Source organism: Engystomops pustulosus, chromosome 3 (genome assembly GCF_040894005.1).
Source record: "Engystomops pustulosus chromosome 3, aEngPut4.maternal, whole genome shotgun sequence".
Taxonomy (NCBI): domain Eukaryota; kingdom Metazoa; phylum Chordata; class Amphibia; order Anura; family Leptodactylidae; genus Engystomops; species Engystomops pustulosus.
This window is the reverse complement of record NC_092413.1, coordinates 98,689,095-98,707,535: the sequence shown is the minus strand read 5'-3', so window position 1 is coordinate 98,707,535 and position 18,441 is coordinate 98,689,095. Positions and strand designations below refer to the sequence as shown.

The window sequence follows — 18,441 nt, the reverse complement described above, 5'->3', positions numbered from 1 at the left end:
AGACAGTATTACAGAAGCTTCAGTGTATGTGCACAGTGTGATCTCGCTTTGGCATACAGTACAAGAGCTTACAGGACTCAGTGGCATGCACTAAAGAAGAACTGGAGATGGACACCACCGATGAGGAGCTAAGGAGCTGAGAATAGGTAACTAAGGAACATGCTCATTCTATAGCAGTAGCCACAGAGGCAATAAGCATATTTTATAGCATTAGCCATCTTGCTAATGTTATAAATTGAAAATAATTTTTTTCTATAAGTGAAATGTTGTAAAAGCTTATGGCATAGCAATGTAAAGAAAAACAAGCACTAAAAATCCACAGCAATCATTTGAGTGTGACGTGACCTAATAATTCATTAAAACAATTACAAATATTTGAATACAAGTAATAAGTATAGAAGCACACATTTGGATTTACTCACCTTTGCAGGGCATCGTTCTGCTGTATATGCCACCTTCATTGCATGCTTGGATACTGTCTTTCTGGTTATTTTCCATGGTTTGCTCAGTATTTTCATTTTTTTTGGGCATCTATAAAAATTTTAACATGACATACTTAGTCACCACATTAAATGTCAATTTGTACAGATTATTATTACAGTTTTATTTTGCAGTAGTGTATCAGTAGGCACCATAAACATTGCATAACAGGGATGTAACTAGGTGAGGTTGGGTCCCATAGAATACTAATACATGAGGTTCTCCTTCCCCTTAAAAAATATCCAAATTTGTGCAATCATACATATATATATATATATATATATATATATATATATATATATATATATATATATACATACACACATATATATATATATATATATATATACATATATACACACACATATTTATATACTTATATACACACACATAAAGTTGTACACTCATACACCCATTTATAAACTTTTATAGGCATACATAGGTACATACATGTTAACACTCATATACATTTATACACACATATATATATATATATATATATATATATATATATATATTTTTTTTTTTTTTTATACACAGTATATACACATAATATATGCACACTAGTACAGTACATATACACACGGTATGTACACATCCATACATTGATATACAAATACAGTATATGCATGTCATACATACACATACACTATATACATATAACACACAATTATACACACCATATTTACACATACATAGAGCATAAACACACCATATACACACATACTGCATATAAATACATAAAGCATATACAAACACATACAGTATATACAGCATACAAAAAAACACATACAACATATACACACATAAAGCATATTATCACATACAGCAAATACGCACATACACACCATAAACCCACACACATATACACATATATTTATACAATCATACACACATGTATGTACTCATCGTCAGTCTTCTTTTTCTAGCTGGGTCAAAGAGGCCACATATTTGACTTCAAATAGCTGCAGACCACATTGGGGAAGTAGATGGCAGAAAGTAGAGATGAGAGATCCCTAGTCCTGCTGTCACCTCTCCTGACATTTCTCATGTGAGCTGCCAGCACAGCTGAGTGCTGTGCAGATGTGCACTGTTATATACATAAAATACAATGTACAGCATAATGGGGCAGATTTACTTAGCTGTCCCGTTGTGATATCCGAGGTGCGTTCCCCCACAAGAATGAACAGCTTCTGCGATTCACTACCAGCATACCCCCGATATCCTGCATGTGTCACTTCTCCGCTCAGGTCCACCGGAGTTCGCCTTCTTCTTCCCAGTGCAATTAAGTGCTTGGCTTGCAACACAATTTTGAATGTTAAATTCAGCGCGTTGTCCGAATCTATCGGATCGAACGTCGGCCCGCCCCCCGATTTGTGTGTCGTGTGAAAGCCAGTGACACAATCTGATTGCGTGCGTAGCATTCCCTGTCACAATCCCTGAAAACGTTGGAAAACCCAACAGAAGTGCGGCCGCGGGACCTTACTAAATAAGCCCCAAAATGTATATAACCGCCTCCATTTTTTATTGTGGAAGGTTGGTTGGCCTGGCCCACAACACTGCAGGCCCCGTAGCAACTGTTATGGCTGCTATCCCTGTTGTTACACCCCTGTGTAATAGATAATGTTTCTATATTCTAATTCAAATGTCAAGAGAAGAGAAGGACTCTTTAGACTGCAACTATTACTTACCTATTGGTATGGAAGTGCCAACAGTTAAAAAGAGTGTGCATCTGCAAAGTTGTGCCCAAAGAAAGTTTACCACTTTGCTGCACTTATTTAAGGACATGGTGCTTGTTTAGGGCACCCAGACTTGAAGACAGGATCTCATTAAGAAAATTGAGCACCAAACAGTAATATCCAATACTAAAAGGTTCGGTTTCAGTAAATGTGTTGATACATATGGATGCAAAGCTGCCACATGCATATTATCCTCAAGCTAATACACCCAGAAAATATCTGCCACAGCGTATGGTTTTCTTAATATACATACAATGCATAATAGCAACTTTCACAAAATTATATTAGGTATAAATAATGTTAGCAATTATCAGCTATTTTTATAGGTTATTACATACGGTGATTTATGCTTAGCAGTGCACAGAGGTTAGCAATAAAGTAAACATTATTTGCCATTCACATTTGCATCACAGAGAAACAGTTCCAATGCTAATTAAAAAATCAGCACATATATGGTTTTAGCAATGCAGAAACAAGGACCAATTAGGATAAAAGTGATTATATATCATATATTCTGCACTATTAGATGCACCTTTTTTCCCCCACAATGTGCTGTTAATCCCCATATGCAATACAAATCTAAGCTTTGCGTGTGTGGAGGGGATTCCCTATAGGACAGATTGCTGTGCTTACAAATTACTTTTCCAGCCTTCTCCCTAAATAGTCACATCACAGATATGCATGAAACCAGTTTGGTGCGCAGATAATACACTGATTTGGACACACACAACATAATACTATACTTCAAACCAAAAAATGAGCACAAAGTTAAACCATGACATTTGTCTATAAGTTTATACGAACCCACTCTATTTATAACTTAATAGAACCTTAGAAAAACATATGAGTGCTATCCGGTTCATTACACCGTTTTGCTAAAATGTGAATTTTCTTTTATTAATCATTAACATTTTAAAATCAACAGTATGACAATATAGTTTTGAAGTACAATCAAGGGTAAGTTGTCCTCGGGAGTTCTACTAAAGCGTCCACACTTCACAAAACAACAGGTATATGATGTATAATATCTATCAAGGTGGATAACCACACATAGGTTATCAGAAGAATACCGTAAAGTGCCAGTGCAACAGTCAATAGTAATAGCACTTTAATTACACGTTACATATTAATGCTGGGTTGGATTACCATTGACTGTTGCAGGTTCCATATAATACTATACTTGCTACCCTGTTTCCCTGAAAATAAGACAGTGGGGCACAATTACTTACCCATCCCGTTGACGCCGCTGATCCGGAATGTCCGACGAGGATTCGGAGCTGCCGCAATTCACTAAGATTGTGCGTCCAATTTCCTGCATGTGTCGCTTTCCCCGCTGAGGTCCGCCGGAGTTCACCTTCTTCTTCCCGGTGCATGTGAGTGCTGATCTTGTGACACAATTTGGTTTTTAAAATCTGCGGTTTGTCCGAATCAGCCGGGTTATCCGACGTCCATGCCCCCCGATTTGTGTCGCATGCAAGCCTGCGCCGATTGCGTGCGCCAAAAACCCGGGCAATTTAGGGCAAAACGGTAAAATAACAGGAAACCTGACGAAAATGCGGTGTTCAGACCCTTAGTTAATGTGCCCCAGAATCTTATGTTAATTTTTGCTCCTTAAGAGGCACTAGGTCTTATTTTCAGGGGATGTTTTATTTTTCCATGAACAAGAATTTACATTTATTGGTGAACAAAAAATCATCTTTTAAAACATCCTTATAACTCTCCAAACTCTGAATTATTGGAATAGCAATAGCACTTTCCTTAAATGACCACTTCATGTCCATGTAGCTGCTTGTAGTGTATTTGTCCTGCAACAATCATTCATTTTATCCCGCAATTTTTCACCCATGTCACAACCTATTGCAGCATCTAAAAAAAACTACTAATACTAATGTACGGCTTGGGGGGGAGCTGCTGCAATGCCACTAGGTCTTATTTTCAGGGGGTGTCCTATTTTAGGGGAAACAGGGTACTACCTTATTGACTCTACCAAGATCTGCTAGCCATGCATGCTACTATACACCAGCAGCAGCAACTACTTAAAAGATATGAGGAGACTGAGAAGATTAATCTCCATTAATCCCTGCCTCTTCACAACTGGCGGTGAGCTCTTTTGTCTTTTGCATGGTGGCAGACACTGTTATAAAGGACCCGTCACCCTCAAAAACGGCACTAAGACTGTCTTAGTGCTAAAACAGACGCAGCAGTGTTACACTGTTAGCTTTATCGGAAACCTTACTTTAGGAAGCGGCTCTTTAAGGGACCAGTGAAGTTTCTCAGCAATTCAACTAACAGGGTGGGTTTCAGAATAGCGCACTCCTCCATAGTAGTGTATGGGACTTATGATAATCCCATCCTGACAGATGCAGTCATGCAGTAGGTACCCAGTACACGCACCTTGGCTCAATATGTAGACATATACCTGCACCTTCTCTTAATATGCACTAGCACTTTGACTGGCCTGCTGAGACACTGTGGCAATTTATTATTTGCATTGTGCACTTTACGATATTAAGTGATAGTGATATACACTAGCACTTTGACTGGCCTGTTGAGACATTGTGGCGATCTATTATTTGCATTGTGCACTTTATGATATTAAGTGATACCTCCGCCCCCCCCACTGATGTGCCCACGGTTATCTGACTTATCCATTGTGATGAATTTCCATCTTCACCCTCATTCCGATACCTGCATTATTTCCCTTCCCCCGTTTTATCTTGTATTTTAATATATACCTGTAATGTATATACTCAATAAAGACGTTGTCACTCTATTTTCATGTGTAAATTGGCCTAATTTCTAAATAGGTGCTTGTGCTATACACTGGCCAATATAGAAGGTTTAAATTATTCGAGGAGCAATAATTATTAACATGTTGAATAGTAAACATCATTAGATATTCACTCCTCCCTATGTAACCCCAAAAGTGGTATTACTAACTATTGCTGTGTTACCCACAGAAAAGGAGTTGCTGGACCAATGGACTTCAGCGCCAGGGAACAATCCTGGCTTATGCAGGCGAATCAGGTGTTTGGGAGTGAGCCCATCACACTGGAAACAGAGGGTCAGAGGGATGTATGTGTATCTCAGAGTCACCTTAAATCACTACTCCACAAAAAGACACGGATATGGTGGAATAAAATATCACTGGAGAAATATATCCAACAAGGCCTAGTGCCAAGAGGTCTACGGATACAGGTTTTTCCGTCCTTTCCTGTTGAAGATGAGGATATGATCTCGAAATGGGAAGCAAACTGTACGGAATGTTCTATGAAATTTATGGGATTACTAATCGAGTTGAATAAAAAAACACTCATAGAAATCGATGCAGAGATTGACACGGTGAGGAAAACTCTAGTTGAGTCGATGACGAAAGACTCCCTGACGGCGTTCAACCAACGCTTGGACGAAGATTTTAAGGAGTGGGAGAAAAAAATCCAAGAGACTAAAGCCAAGAAATACACAAGAGACGTAATGGATTTTCAACAAAAACGGATGTATCGCTGGCGTAAACCACATTTTACGCGCTTTAATCGAAGATCCATGAGTCGATCCTCATCTTTTTCATCTAATGCATCTTTGAATGACCACACTGAAGGTGCAAATTACAATGGACGAGGTAGACAAGGTCAGGGTGGAAAAAGGAAACTAGTCCAAAACCAACCAGAAAGCAAACGGAAACCAGAGACACGAAGTACAACCTCTAGTACAACCATGAACACCCCAGCGAGCACCCAGCTAAAGGTAATAAATCTAACTAATCATGTACTGTCTAGGGATGAGATGCAAGTGTTAGAGAAAGGACTAACATTCTCCCCCTGTGCCCGATTTAATGCTTTTACAGCCATAAAAGATTTGAACATCTTCGCACGGTCCCTTATTTATAAAAAATGGTTCCACCTAGAAGACCCTAAAGAGATCTTTCCAACTACTATGGAACAAGAGGCCGTGCAGATCTTAGAAGAATTGGAGGAAGAATCGAGAAACACAGGATCTACTGAGGGTAAGATTCCAACTTGCATCCGCCCCAAATCGCACAGGTTTCCAACCTTGTCCGCCTGTCCAGCTGTAGAGCTTTTTGTGAAATTAGTCTCGGAAGACTTTAAACAAATCCCAAAGGACATACAGGGAGATAATCTAACCCCACAAATGCGCAAAGCTCTCAATCGCCTTAAGAAATTAGACGATACAATCATAAAACAGGCGGACAAGGGGGGAAACGTTGTACTATGGCCGAGAAATATGTATGAGGCAGAAGCCCAAAGACAGCTAAGAGACAAAATGTGCTACAAAAAACTGACTTTCAACCCGACCGGTAAATTTGTAGAAGAACTACACAACATATTACAAAGAGCGACCAGGTCCAAGACCATATCTAAAGAGTGTGCCGATGCCCTGTTTATCAAAGTACCGAAGACCCCAACGCTGTACCTTTTGCCAAAAGTGCACAAAAACTCAAATAATCCCCCGGGTAGACCAATTATCTCGGGGAAGGGGGGACTAACGGAGAATATTGGAAAATTTATAGATCATTACCTTAAAGATATAGTAGAATGTCTACCATCATACATTCGCGATACATCAGAGCTACTACAGAAGATAGAGGGAATCCACATGGATGAGGATATGATTTTAGCCACACTTGATGTGGAGTCATTATACACAAGTATCCGACATCAAGACGGCCTTAGGGCCGTACATTTTTTCTTGAGGACCACCACTCTGGAGGAAGATATGAGAAACCTGATCCTCCAGCTGCTGGAGTTCGTCCTCCTCCACAACTTGTTTGTGTTTGGGGGTTCCTTCTACCTACAGCTCCAGGGCACGGCTATGGGGGCGGCATGTGCCCCCTCATATGCCAATTTGTTCCTGGGGCTGTGGGAGAGGGACCTCCTCACGGGTGATCGGGATGTCGCCATGGACCGCGTCATATTTTGGGCGCGGTACATTGACGACATCCTGATCGTCTGGAGGGGGTCGGCCCAGCAGCTTGGATCATTCGTTCAGACGTTAAACCAGAACGATTTAAATATAAAATTGACATATAAGTGTGATCAAAATAAGGTGGATTTTCTTGATGTCATTTTAGAACGTGATAGCCATGGATACCTTCAGTCGGATGTATTCAGGAAGGAGACTTCGGTGAATGCCCTTCTACATGCATCATCTTCCCATCCCCCCCAAACCATTAATGCAGTACCAACGGGGCAATACCTACGAATGAAAAGAATCTGTTCTACAGAAGAAAGCTTTGAGAACCGAGCACAAGAATTGAGACAGAGATTTCGAGATCGAGGATATAGCCAAAGATCATTAAGAAAAGCTTACAATAGGGCTAAGTCCACCCCAAGGATCGAACTCCTCTACCCAGAACAAAAGAAACAGGAGAATCAAAAGGTAAGATTCATTACAGAATATCATTCCCATTGGTCACAGATGAAACAAATCCTGGACAGATACTGGCCGATCCTAGAATCTGATACAAAAGTACATCCCATCATATCCAGGGATAGCAGCCCGTAGAGCCAGGAACCTAAAAGACATATTAGTGAAAAGTCACTACATCATGAAGAAAAACCAGACCTTTCTAGACAACAAAGGTCCGAAATGGGGCTGTAAGCCATGCGGCCGCTGTGTAGCCTGCCCCAATATCATCCGGACAGAAACATTCACTGATTCAAAAGGCGAACAACTATACAAGATCACACATACCATAAGCTGTAATACAAAGGCAGTGGTATATCACGCCACGTGCCCATGTGGGATGATATATGTAGGGCTAACGACAAGGGAACTGAAAACGAGAGTACGGGAACACGTCCGTGACATACGGGCCGCAAGTGATCCAGAATTCAGTACAGATGGCCTTCCGGTGGCCAGACACTTTAAGGACTTCCATGAATGTAATCCTAAACTGCTACGTGTCTGTGGCATCGATCACATCATTAGTGATATTAGGGGAGGACCAGTGGCACAGAAATTGGCACAATACAGACATTGAGCCCATTGGGACTCAATGAAACTCTGAGTTATGCATCATTCCTCTGACCCTTGACCTGGACAAGACTGGGTCTTTTAACCTCTTTAAGAATTGTAATTGTTGATTGTGTTTTTAACAGATGTTTATGTCTTCTAGACTCTTTCTGTGATGCCTGTAGCAGGACTATGATACCCTTGAGAGAAATGTGACGCCTTCAACACCTGACACAAGCACATCCTATGGACTGTATACTGTGAAGAAATGATGATACACTGATCCAATCGGCATATCGGCCTTTCACCGAAGTGATACATAGGTTCCCCGTTGGACATCAAAATATGGGACCATACGAACTATCACCCTATTCTAGAATACCATGGTTGTCAACGAAACCAATTAAGAGAAGGTGACACCCCTTTTCACACAGACACACATTGACCAGCAACATTTTTGCTCTTTACCACAACACCGCACACAACCCCTTGTCATACTCCATAGTTCACCAGTCACAGTCACATTGTCACTCACATACACACCAGTGATCCACTCCCTCAAAAAAAAAAAAAAAAAAAGGGGATCATCCGGTCCGTGGGACACTTGGGACATACCAAACATTAGGGGTAAGCAATGTTCTCTCCGCCTTTCTGAACGCACCTTGGCTCAATATGTAGACATATACCTGCACCTTCTCTTAATATGCACTAGCACTTTGACTGGCCTGCTGAGACACTGTGGCAATTTATTATTTGCATTGTGCACTTTACGATATTAAGTGATAGTGATATGCACTAGCACTTTGACTGGCCTGTTGAGACATTGTGGCGATCTATTATTTGCATTGTGCACTTTATGATATTAAGTGATACCTCCGCCCCCCCCACTGATGTGCCCACGGTTATCTGACTTATCCATTGTGATGAATTTCCATCTTCACCCTCATTCCGATACCTGCATTATTTCCCTTCCCCCGTTTTATCTTGTATTTTAATATATACCTGTAATGTATATACTCAATAAAGACGTTGTCACTCTATTTTCATGTGTAAATTGGCCTAATTTCTAAATAGGTGCTTGTACCCAGTACACACCTCAGATGCTAGATAACATAATAATACACACTTCAGCTACTGAAGAACCTCCTAATACACACCTCAGCTGCTGCAGAGCCTCATAATACACACATTAGCTGCTGCAGAACTGCACAAAACATACCTCAAAAGGTGAAGAACCTAATAATACACACCTCAGCTGCCGAAAAATCTAATAATACACACATACAGCTGCTGTGGAACCACATAATACACACCTCAGCTGGTGCAGAAACCCATAATACACACATCAGCTGCTGCTGAACCCAATTATTATAACCTCAGCTGAAGCCTTAAAGTAGCCAAAAGCCACTTGTTGTTCATGATCTGTGGGGTTCAGGCCATGTTCACATTCTGTCCTTGAATTGTGTTTTGAAAAGCAGTTCAAGCACAGCAGGGAGGAACTTCATTGTATTGCAAATATGTTTAGACCAGCAAAATATGTATGGCCTGTTCCCAATTGCAAACATTTGGACGAAATCCACATAGAGTGGTGAGCAAAACTATTGGCACCCCTGCAATTCAGTCAGATAATACACATTTTCTTCCAGAAAATAATTGCAATCACAAATTATTTGGTAGTAATATCTTCATATATTTTGCTTGCAGTGAAAAAACACATAAGAGAATGAAAAAAAAGTCAAATCATTGATCATTTTACACAAAACCCAAAAAATGGGCCTGACAAAAGAATTGGTACCCTCAGCCTAACACTTAGTAGCACAACCTTTAGACAAAATAACTGCGAACAACCGCTTCCGGCAACCATCAATGAGTTTCTTACAATGCTCTGCTAGAATTTTAGACCATTCTTCTTTGGCAAACTGCTCCAGGTCCTTGAGTTTTGAAGGTGCCTTCTCCAAACTGCCATTTTGAGATCTCTCCACTGCTGTTCTATGGTATTCAGGTCTGGACTCATTGCCGGCCACTTTAGAAGTCACCAGTTCTTTCTCTCAAACCATTTTCTAGTGCTTTTTGAAGTGTGTTTTGGGTCATTGTCCTGCTGGAAGACCAATGACCTCTGAGGGAGACCCAGCTTTCTCACACTGGGCCTTACATTATGCTGCTAAATTTTTGGTGGTCTTCAGACTTCATAATGCTCTGCACACAGTCAAGCAGTCCAGTGCCAGAGGCAGCAAAACAACCCCAAAACATCAGGGAACCTCCGCCATGTTTGACTGTAGGGACCTTGTTCTTTTCTTTGAATGCCTCTTTTTTTTCCTGTAAACTCTATGTTGATGCCTTTTCCCAAAAAGCTCTACTTTGGTCTCATCTGACCAGAGAACATTCTCCCAAAACGTTTTAGGCTTTCTCAGGTAAGTTTTGGCAAACTCAAGCCTGGCAGTTTTAATGTTTCTGTGTAAGAAGTGGGGTCTTCCTGGTATCCTACAGTATCCATACAGTCCCTTTTCATTCAGATGCCGACGGATAGTACGGGTTGACACTGTTTTACCCTTGGACTGCAGAGCAGCTTGAACTTGTTTGGATGTTAGTCGAGGTTCTTTTCCACCATCCGCACAATCTTGCGTTGAAATCTCTAGTCAGTTTTTCTTTTCCGTCCACATCTAGGGAGGTTAGCTAAAGTGCCATGGGCTTTAAACTTCTTGATGATACTGGGCACCGTAGACACAGGAACATTCAGGTCATTGGAGATAGACATGTAGCCTTGAGATTGCTTACGCTTCCTCACAATTTTGATTCTCCAGTCCTCAGACAGTTCTTTGATCTTCTTTCTTTTCTCCGTGCTCAATGTGGTACACACAAGGACACAGGACAGAGGTCGAGTCAACTTTAATCCATTTCAACTGGCTGCAAGTGTGATTTAGTTATTGCCACCACCTGTTAGGTGACACAGGTAAGTTACATGTGCTGTTACACACATTAGAGAAGCATCACATCATTTTTAAAACAGTGCCAATACTTTTGTCCACCCCCATTTTTATGTTTGGTGGGAAATTATATCCAATTTGGCTTTTTGACAATTATTTTTGTGGTTTTCCATTGAAGACAAATTAAATGAAGATAATAATACCAAAGATTTTCTAATTGCAATAATTTTTTTGGAAAAAAACTGATTATTATCTGACATAATTGCAGGGGTGCCAATACTTTTGGTCACCACTGTATGACTGGAAGAAACTCCTACCCAAAACACTTGAATTACATTTCAAATGCAAAAAAATGCTTAAAATATGATTAGAGTGAGGTTATATTGTCCTTGGTTATTATATAACTATGATGATTGGAGTCCTGTTCCCGGCACAGTGTTTGTTCCATTAGATGCAGCAACCACATAACCTTTTTCCGTGAACCTAGTCTGTTTGTGTGCTTTAGCCCTCAGTAGTAACCTGTTGTTTTTTTAACCCTTTGCCTTCCAGACATTTCTGAAAACTTTGTCGTATTATTAGCCAAAGAAATTTTACAGTGTAGGTATGTCCAAATAAAATTAAAATGATAGCATAAAGAATTATACTAAACCCCAACAAAGCTGAAAGCAGACACTTGTCCCATTTTCAAAATTCCATAAAGGAGTTTATAAACATAGGCACATTCATGTAATTTTGATTTAAAGTGTAAAATTTTATAATAATTCAACATAACATTCATAAAACAATGTGCCCTAAAAACAACTTGCTTCACACCTCCTAAATGACCATGGGTAGAGTTCGTAGATATCTCATAGTCATATGTTCACTTGAAAAAATCATCATAAACTCACTAAAATTAAAATAAACTAAAATCTGCTTTTCAGAAATTCAGAAATTTTAAGACAGTCACCACCTGCAAAATATAGCGATTAAACAGACTGTAACTTAAAGACTGCCTTAAGACAGCCGACAACTTGGCAATTGCATTTGTCTGGATTAAATAGTTGATAGCCCCTACCACCATCATGCATCTTTGTGACAAACATAATTTTTTACATAAAACTCACATCAAAGTGGAGGTTTACACACAATAAGAATGTAAAAAAAATAAATCAATGTAAGCAGATTTATATATACCACAGTACACAACATCAACAAAAATGCTAAATCAAAAATCATGCAATATTTGGTTGCAATCCATAAATGAGTTTAAAAATATATAATTCACAAAGTAAAAAGCTCCTATCCTGTCAAAATGATTTATTTTCAGATAATGCAGACTATCATTTATACAAAAATAATGTTTTAATTAATATAGCTAGCCCGTTGCCCCAGTATATGTCCAGAAGCCCCTGCCCCAGTATATCGCCTGCAGCCGATGCCCCCAGTATATCACCTGCAGCTTCTGCCAAAGCCTGACATCCATGGAAAGAAGAGGATCTGCTGGTTAGGGGGGCGTTGGAAGGAGAGTACACTTATTTTTTTCATAGACTCGAGTATAATCCAAGTAAGGTTTTTTCAGCACAATGTTTGGCTTATACTCACGTATGTACAGTATTCACCAAGATATGCAGTAAAGGGAATATTAAAATCACACTGAGATTCACACAGATATATTATGGTACACTGGTACAAAAACTTTATATCCATTAAACGAGCTGATTGCTGTAATATGTGTGCCATAATAAATATGCACCGGAAATTGTCAGTTTAAACGTGATAGTAACAAATATAATTTTAGATTCATATGAAAGAGGATATTCTCATCTTTAGGAAACTAAAGATGAGGAAACTAAAGATGAGATTCTAGGTGCCTGGGATCCAAATGTATGGCTCCTAGATTCAGGTACTGTGAGTGTGCTAATCATATATTTGTTATTCATGGCCTTATTCCAACTTTTAACATAACATTATGCTAATGATCATGAAGGGCTATGGGCATGTTAATGAATTGTTCAGTGCTCTAGCTTCACAAGCTGTTGGCATGTTGCAGCAGCACATCAGTCTCTTTCTGCACTGTAATCTCAGCAGCAGCAGTAAAAAAGCCTTTCTGGTTCATTAGCATAATTGTAAAAGTTGATTTTAGAAGGAAAAGGGGCATGGATAACAATTATAAAAATATTACCTTGCTTGCTTTTGATGGTAGATTTTCTTTCACTCTAAAACATTATGACTACAGCCAAAGGCAGCAGAGAATGATTTCTGCAATAAGCACCCTGAACTCCAGACTGACAATAATATTTGTGCAGCCATTGCTAATTTACAGTATGTTTCTTGCAGAGCATTGCTTAGGTTTAATACAGTTCATTTGTATCCACTTCTAAAAATTGTTAGAAAATGGGGTCCAAATGGGGTCCAAAATAACATTTTAGAAAGATGCATCATTATAACAAAAAATATTATAACAGCATATGAGTAGAGCAGTAATTCTTTTTTGTTTTTAGGTTTTTTGAAAGGGAAACCACATGTTGATTACTGAAATGCCACAATAAAAGGATTACACACCCCATTGTACTGCTCACAAGCCTACTTCCTGAATGGTGCTTCAGTTTGTCTATGATTAAGTTTCTTGAAGAATGTGTGTTCTCCTTACATAGGGACAAATGCAGGTTATTTGTAGAGATATCTCCATATAATTTAGTTACATTACAAACAATACACACACATATCATTAAGTTAAAGGAAATCTACCATCAAAGTCAAGTATGATAAACCAGGAACAATTTCTCATAGAATCAGGCACTATAACTGTGGTAATCTTCTTATATTTGTTATCCATAGCCTTCTTTCTTCATAAAGCTACTTTTAAAAAGATGCCAATGAGTGTGAAGGGCTATGGGTGTGTTACAGAAGCCCTATGTGCTCTGGCTTCAAAAGCTGTTGTTACACTTCAGTAGCACATATCACCCTTAGGCTGCATTCACACTACCGCAAGGGGGACGTATATACAGCCGATATATGTCCCCATAGACGGCAATGGGCGCACGGTGCCTGTGAAGCTACAGCACTGAGCACTCATTGACATAATATTTTAAAAGCTGTTTTTAGAAGGAAGGAGGTCATGGATAGCAAATATAAAAAGATTACCACAGACACAGAGCCTAGATCTATGAGTATGGGTCCCTGGTTTATCCTGCTTGATTTTAATGGTAGATTTTCTTTAAGCTATAACAGACATGCCCATTCCCCATTCCTGGAAAAAAGGGCAGCGCATATGATACATAATTATGTAATAACTTTTAAGCACACTGTAATTTATGTTATATTAGAAAACATTTAATTTTCCATTCACACAATCATTTTGAGGAGTCATGATCCAGATCATGACCAAGACTGGCAGCTGCACTGTAAAATATAGAGCAGGTGCTATTTTTGGCTTGGTTTGCTGAGCAGCTTGTTGGCTTCCTATGGAGATGGGAGGGGTGACCTTCCACCCTCCTCCACCCAGTCATGTGCTTCACCAGGGTTCTGGCTCAGTGAAGCAAATGGTCACATGAATGGTGCCTAACACTTTTTTTTTTAAAAACTTACATGTTTAAAGCTTAAAAAACTATGATAACACATTCGTGCCATTTGATTTTATTATGCAAACTGAATAATACACTTACTCCTAAAGGTGCATCCTATGTTAGGTCTAAATGTTAAATTTACACCTAACATTTGACTTCTTCAGTCATTCTTTTATGGTCAGAGAGACTTGTCTTATTTTGGGGTTTGCTTTTTATTTTGTTGGTTTTCAGAAAAAAACATTAGGGCAGATTTGTTAAAGGGACTTTGAGTCATGCCCATTACAACTATGTAATATAGTTTTCAGAAGTCTTCTATTTCCATGTTGATGAATCAGGAGCCTATGGTACCGAGGAAGAGATTGGCACACAACCAGCATTCAAAACTTTTTTCAAGTGTGCTGTCTGTCTTTAGAGCTCCACTGCCATTAGATTCATTAAAGTGGCTATGGTCCTTACTAAATCAGCTGGCAGTGTCCTATGCTATGTGGATTATTTGCAACAGTTGCATAAAAAGTTGCAAAACACTATCAAAAGTTGGAGATCATCGATCAGGGTGGGACTGAACTAAGTTGCAAATTCATGCATTCAGTCCTATTGTGGAAACTAGTCTATGTAAATATTGAATTTGGTGCAAGCAGAGTCTATGTCAAAGTGACTCTGCACTGTCCTATGTTCATTTGGCGCAATGGAAAATCGCAAAATAGTATTTGTAAAACAACAGCAAACATAGACAAAAAAAGACAATGATAAATTATCATCACTCACTCTTGTGTACAACATTCAGCCACATCAGAAAGTTTGGTATCATTTGAAAAACGCCTGAAAACAATATTCCATTTTATTACATTTCTGCTTGTCGAAATTCTCATTTTATTTCTAGTAAGTTGAATGTCAGTTTCAGTTATTTTCTCTATTTTTAAAAACAATCAATCAAAATCATTTGGAGAATGTGCAGACCTCTCAAAATGTGCTGCCATTGTAAAGCAATAAAGAAATGCTCGATATTGTGCTTGTATGTGTTGTAACTAGTGAAGCCTAGGAAGACAGCTGATAAAATGAAAATATAGCTATGCTGTGCTGAAGATAGAGAGCAGAGAATGCAGTTATGCGTACAGTGGGGAACATATAACTGGAAATATTTTGATTGACAATGCTAATAGCCAAGTAATTGAAAGGAAGATCATTGTACATTTATTAAAAACAACAAAAGGAAACAACAAAGCTGAGTAAATAAAACCAATGAAAGACCGTTCAAGAGCAGGATCTGCAATTATGCTGCTTACCTGCTTTCACAATCTTCTTCTAACAACATTATTGTTGATTATAAACAGAGACAAATGGATCTCTTGTGATTTGGGGAACAACTTGTATTATGTTTCATGTCTTTGTTTCTAGAAATACCTAATTAACATTCCTGTCAATACTATAAACATAATATATTTTATTGATAAAAGTTCAGCACCCTCAACCCTGGAAGCTGAACACAATCGGCCTTTTCCTGTTAGGGAAAAAGCGCACCCAATCAACCAGCTTGCTGCACCTTAGCAACCACAGGCATGTCCTCTATGGGAAAATGAGACCTGTAACTCTGCAGTATAAAATCAGGGTCAAATGTCCAGACACCATTACACACATAAGACAGAGTAGCGGTTTATAGGGTCAGTCAGATAAACAGGGACTTATCAAATACCAATGATCACCCTTTTCAGGGCACTTAGGTAGGGACAGGGAGCTGCTATGATTAGGGACATGTACCCATATTACCCATTTTAGGGCACTGCAAAAACCTCTATTGAGCTACTGATAGGCTTCTAAAAGGCAGGACTAGACTTTGTACTTTCAGCATTTACAGCATCATCCAGCAATATCTTAAAGGCACAATCTCAGCATATTTGCTATTCCATAAAAATCTTAAAGGTGCTGTTATAGTATAGTTTGCAGTTCCTGCATCATCCAGCAATATTTCAAAGGCACAATCTCAGTATAATTTGCAGTTCAACAAAATGTTAAAGGTGCTGTTGCATTACAGTTTGCTATTCATCAAATTTTGCTCTCGCATTACAGTTTGCCGTTCCATCAGAATTTTACAGGTGGTCTAAAAATGATGGAGTGCAAGCACAAATTGGTGGAGACACTACTGGCGAACATTAAGAGCTCAGTGGCAGCATTGGCAGAAGGAGGAAGTCGTCAACCCAACAGGAACCCTAGCATCACCTTGAGAGGGAGGATGAGCATGTCCACAATGTGGAATGCCATGTTCAAAAATTGGATATGCGGCCGAAAAGTGCACTCTTTGCCTTGCATGCCAATGGTGTGATCATAGACAAGAGGATCTGGCTATCTACAGCCAACGTGTACATTCTCACATTCATTAAGATGAGCAAGGCATGGATCTGACCTGACTTGGCTATGTCAGTATCTGAATAAGTTAGTAGAGAGTGAAATATTGCAGTACCTGAAATATAACTTGATATAGATAAATTTTGCATTACCAGAAATTAAACTTAAAATTGACAAGTTCTGCAGTTCCTGAAATTTTCATGTGAAATTGACAAATTCTGAAGTACCTGAGATTTAACTTGAAATTGACAAATTCAGCAGTAGCTGGATTTTAACCACAGTGAGAGGAAGGGTTTGTGATTTTATTCATTGTTTCAATTACCACTTTAAGAATAACTGGGTCTGAATGCCCAGAGCACCTTTAACTACAGTGAGAAGAAGGGATTGTGGTTTTCCCATTGCTTCTTTTACCGCTATGAGAATAACTGGATCTGAAAGCCCAGAGTGCTTTTACCTGCAGCAAGAGAGGTGGTTGTGGTTTTCCCATTGCTTTTTTACTGCTATGAGAATAACTGGGACTAAATGTCCACATTGCCTTTACCCGCAGTGAGGGGAAGGTTGTGTTTTCCCATTGCTTCTTTTATCACTACGAGAATAACTGGGTCTGAAAGCTCAGAGAGCCTTTAACTGCAGTGAGAGCAAGGGTGTGTGGTTTTTCCATTGCTTCTCTAAACTTCTATATAAATAACTGGGCCTGGACACCTAAAGCACTTTTAACAGCTGTGTCATTATCATTCCTTTTAGTTAATTTGTTTATTTAATTTCAATTTTATTATCCTATTTTGAGCAGTTTAACTTGTTATTCACAAAATTTCTCAGGCCCCTCATGCCCTTACTACCCCAATTGTCACCCATTTTTGGGTGTTAAAATGTGGGTCCCCATTGACTTAATTGGGGATTGTGTTGGGGTTAAGGTATTGAATCAAAAATTTTTATTAGGACAAACCCATTAAACCCGAATTTCACACAGCCCGCTTATTATTAATTTTAAAGGGGATGGAGAGTATTTTCAGGCTTAGTCAATAGTTATTGGTGGGGGCAACACCCATCCTCTGCACTGATCAGTTGATCAGCACCATATATACATTATAAATTAAAAATATAAAGACAAACCCCTTCACGAAGTGGTTAGATTGTTTATTTAATTCTAGAACCTTATATGACTATTAGGTCTAGGACTCTTTTCCACCTTCATGTATTATGGTCACTTTACGTATACTATGTCAATGACCATTTTTATACTATTCTGCCAGTAATGCACTCTGTCTGTTTTCCGTTGGAGAAACCATACTTCACTTTTCCATAAACTATACATAAATAAATACATAAATTAGCACTTTGGTGAATAAGGAAGCTTCCTATTTAGATATTCCTTGCAGTCTTGATCTCACTCCCCTCCTGTTAATTCCTTTTCTTTCTTCTTTTCTATTGTAAGCT

General features: G+C 39.0%; 1 protein-coding gene across 2 annotated transcripts in view; it reads right to left on the bottom strand.

The window, feature by feature from the left end:
* Positions 1-18,441, bottom strand: part of THEMIS (thymocyte selection associated) — a 72,151-nt gene that overhangs the window by 20,397 nt on the left and 33,313 nt on the right. For both annotated transcript variants that reach the window (XM_072141588.1, XM_072141589.1), the window contains one exon: positions 423-531. In XM_072141588.1, coding sequence (XP_071997689.1) covers positions 423-531 — 109 coding nt within the window. The remainder of the gene's footprint in view (positions 1-422; positions 532-18,441) is intronic.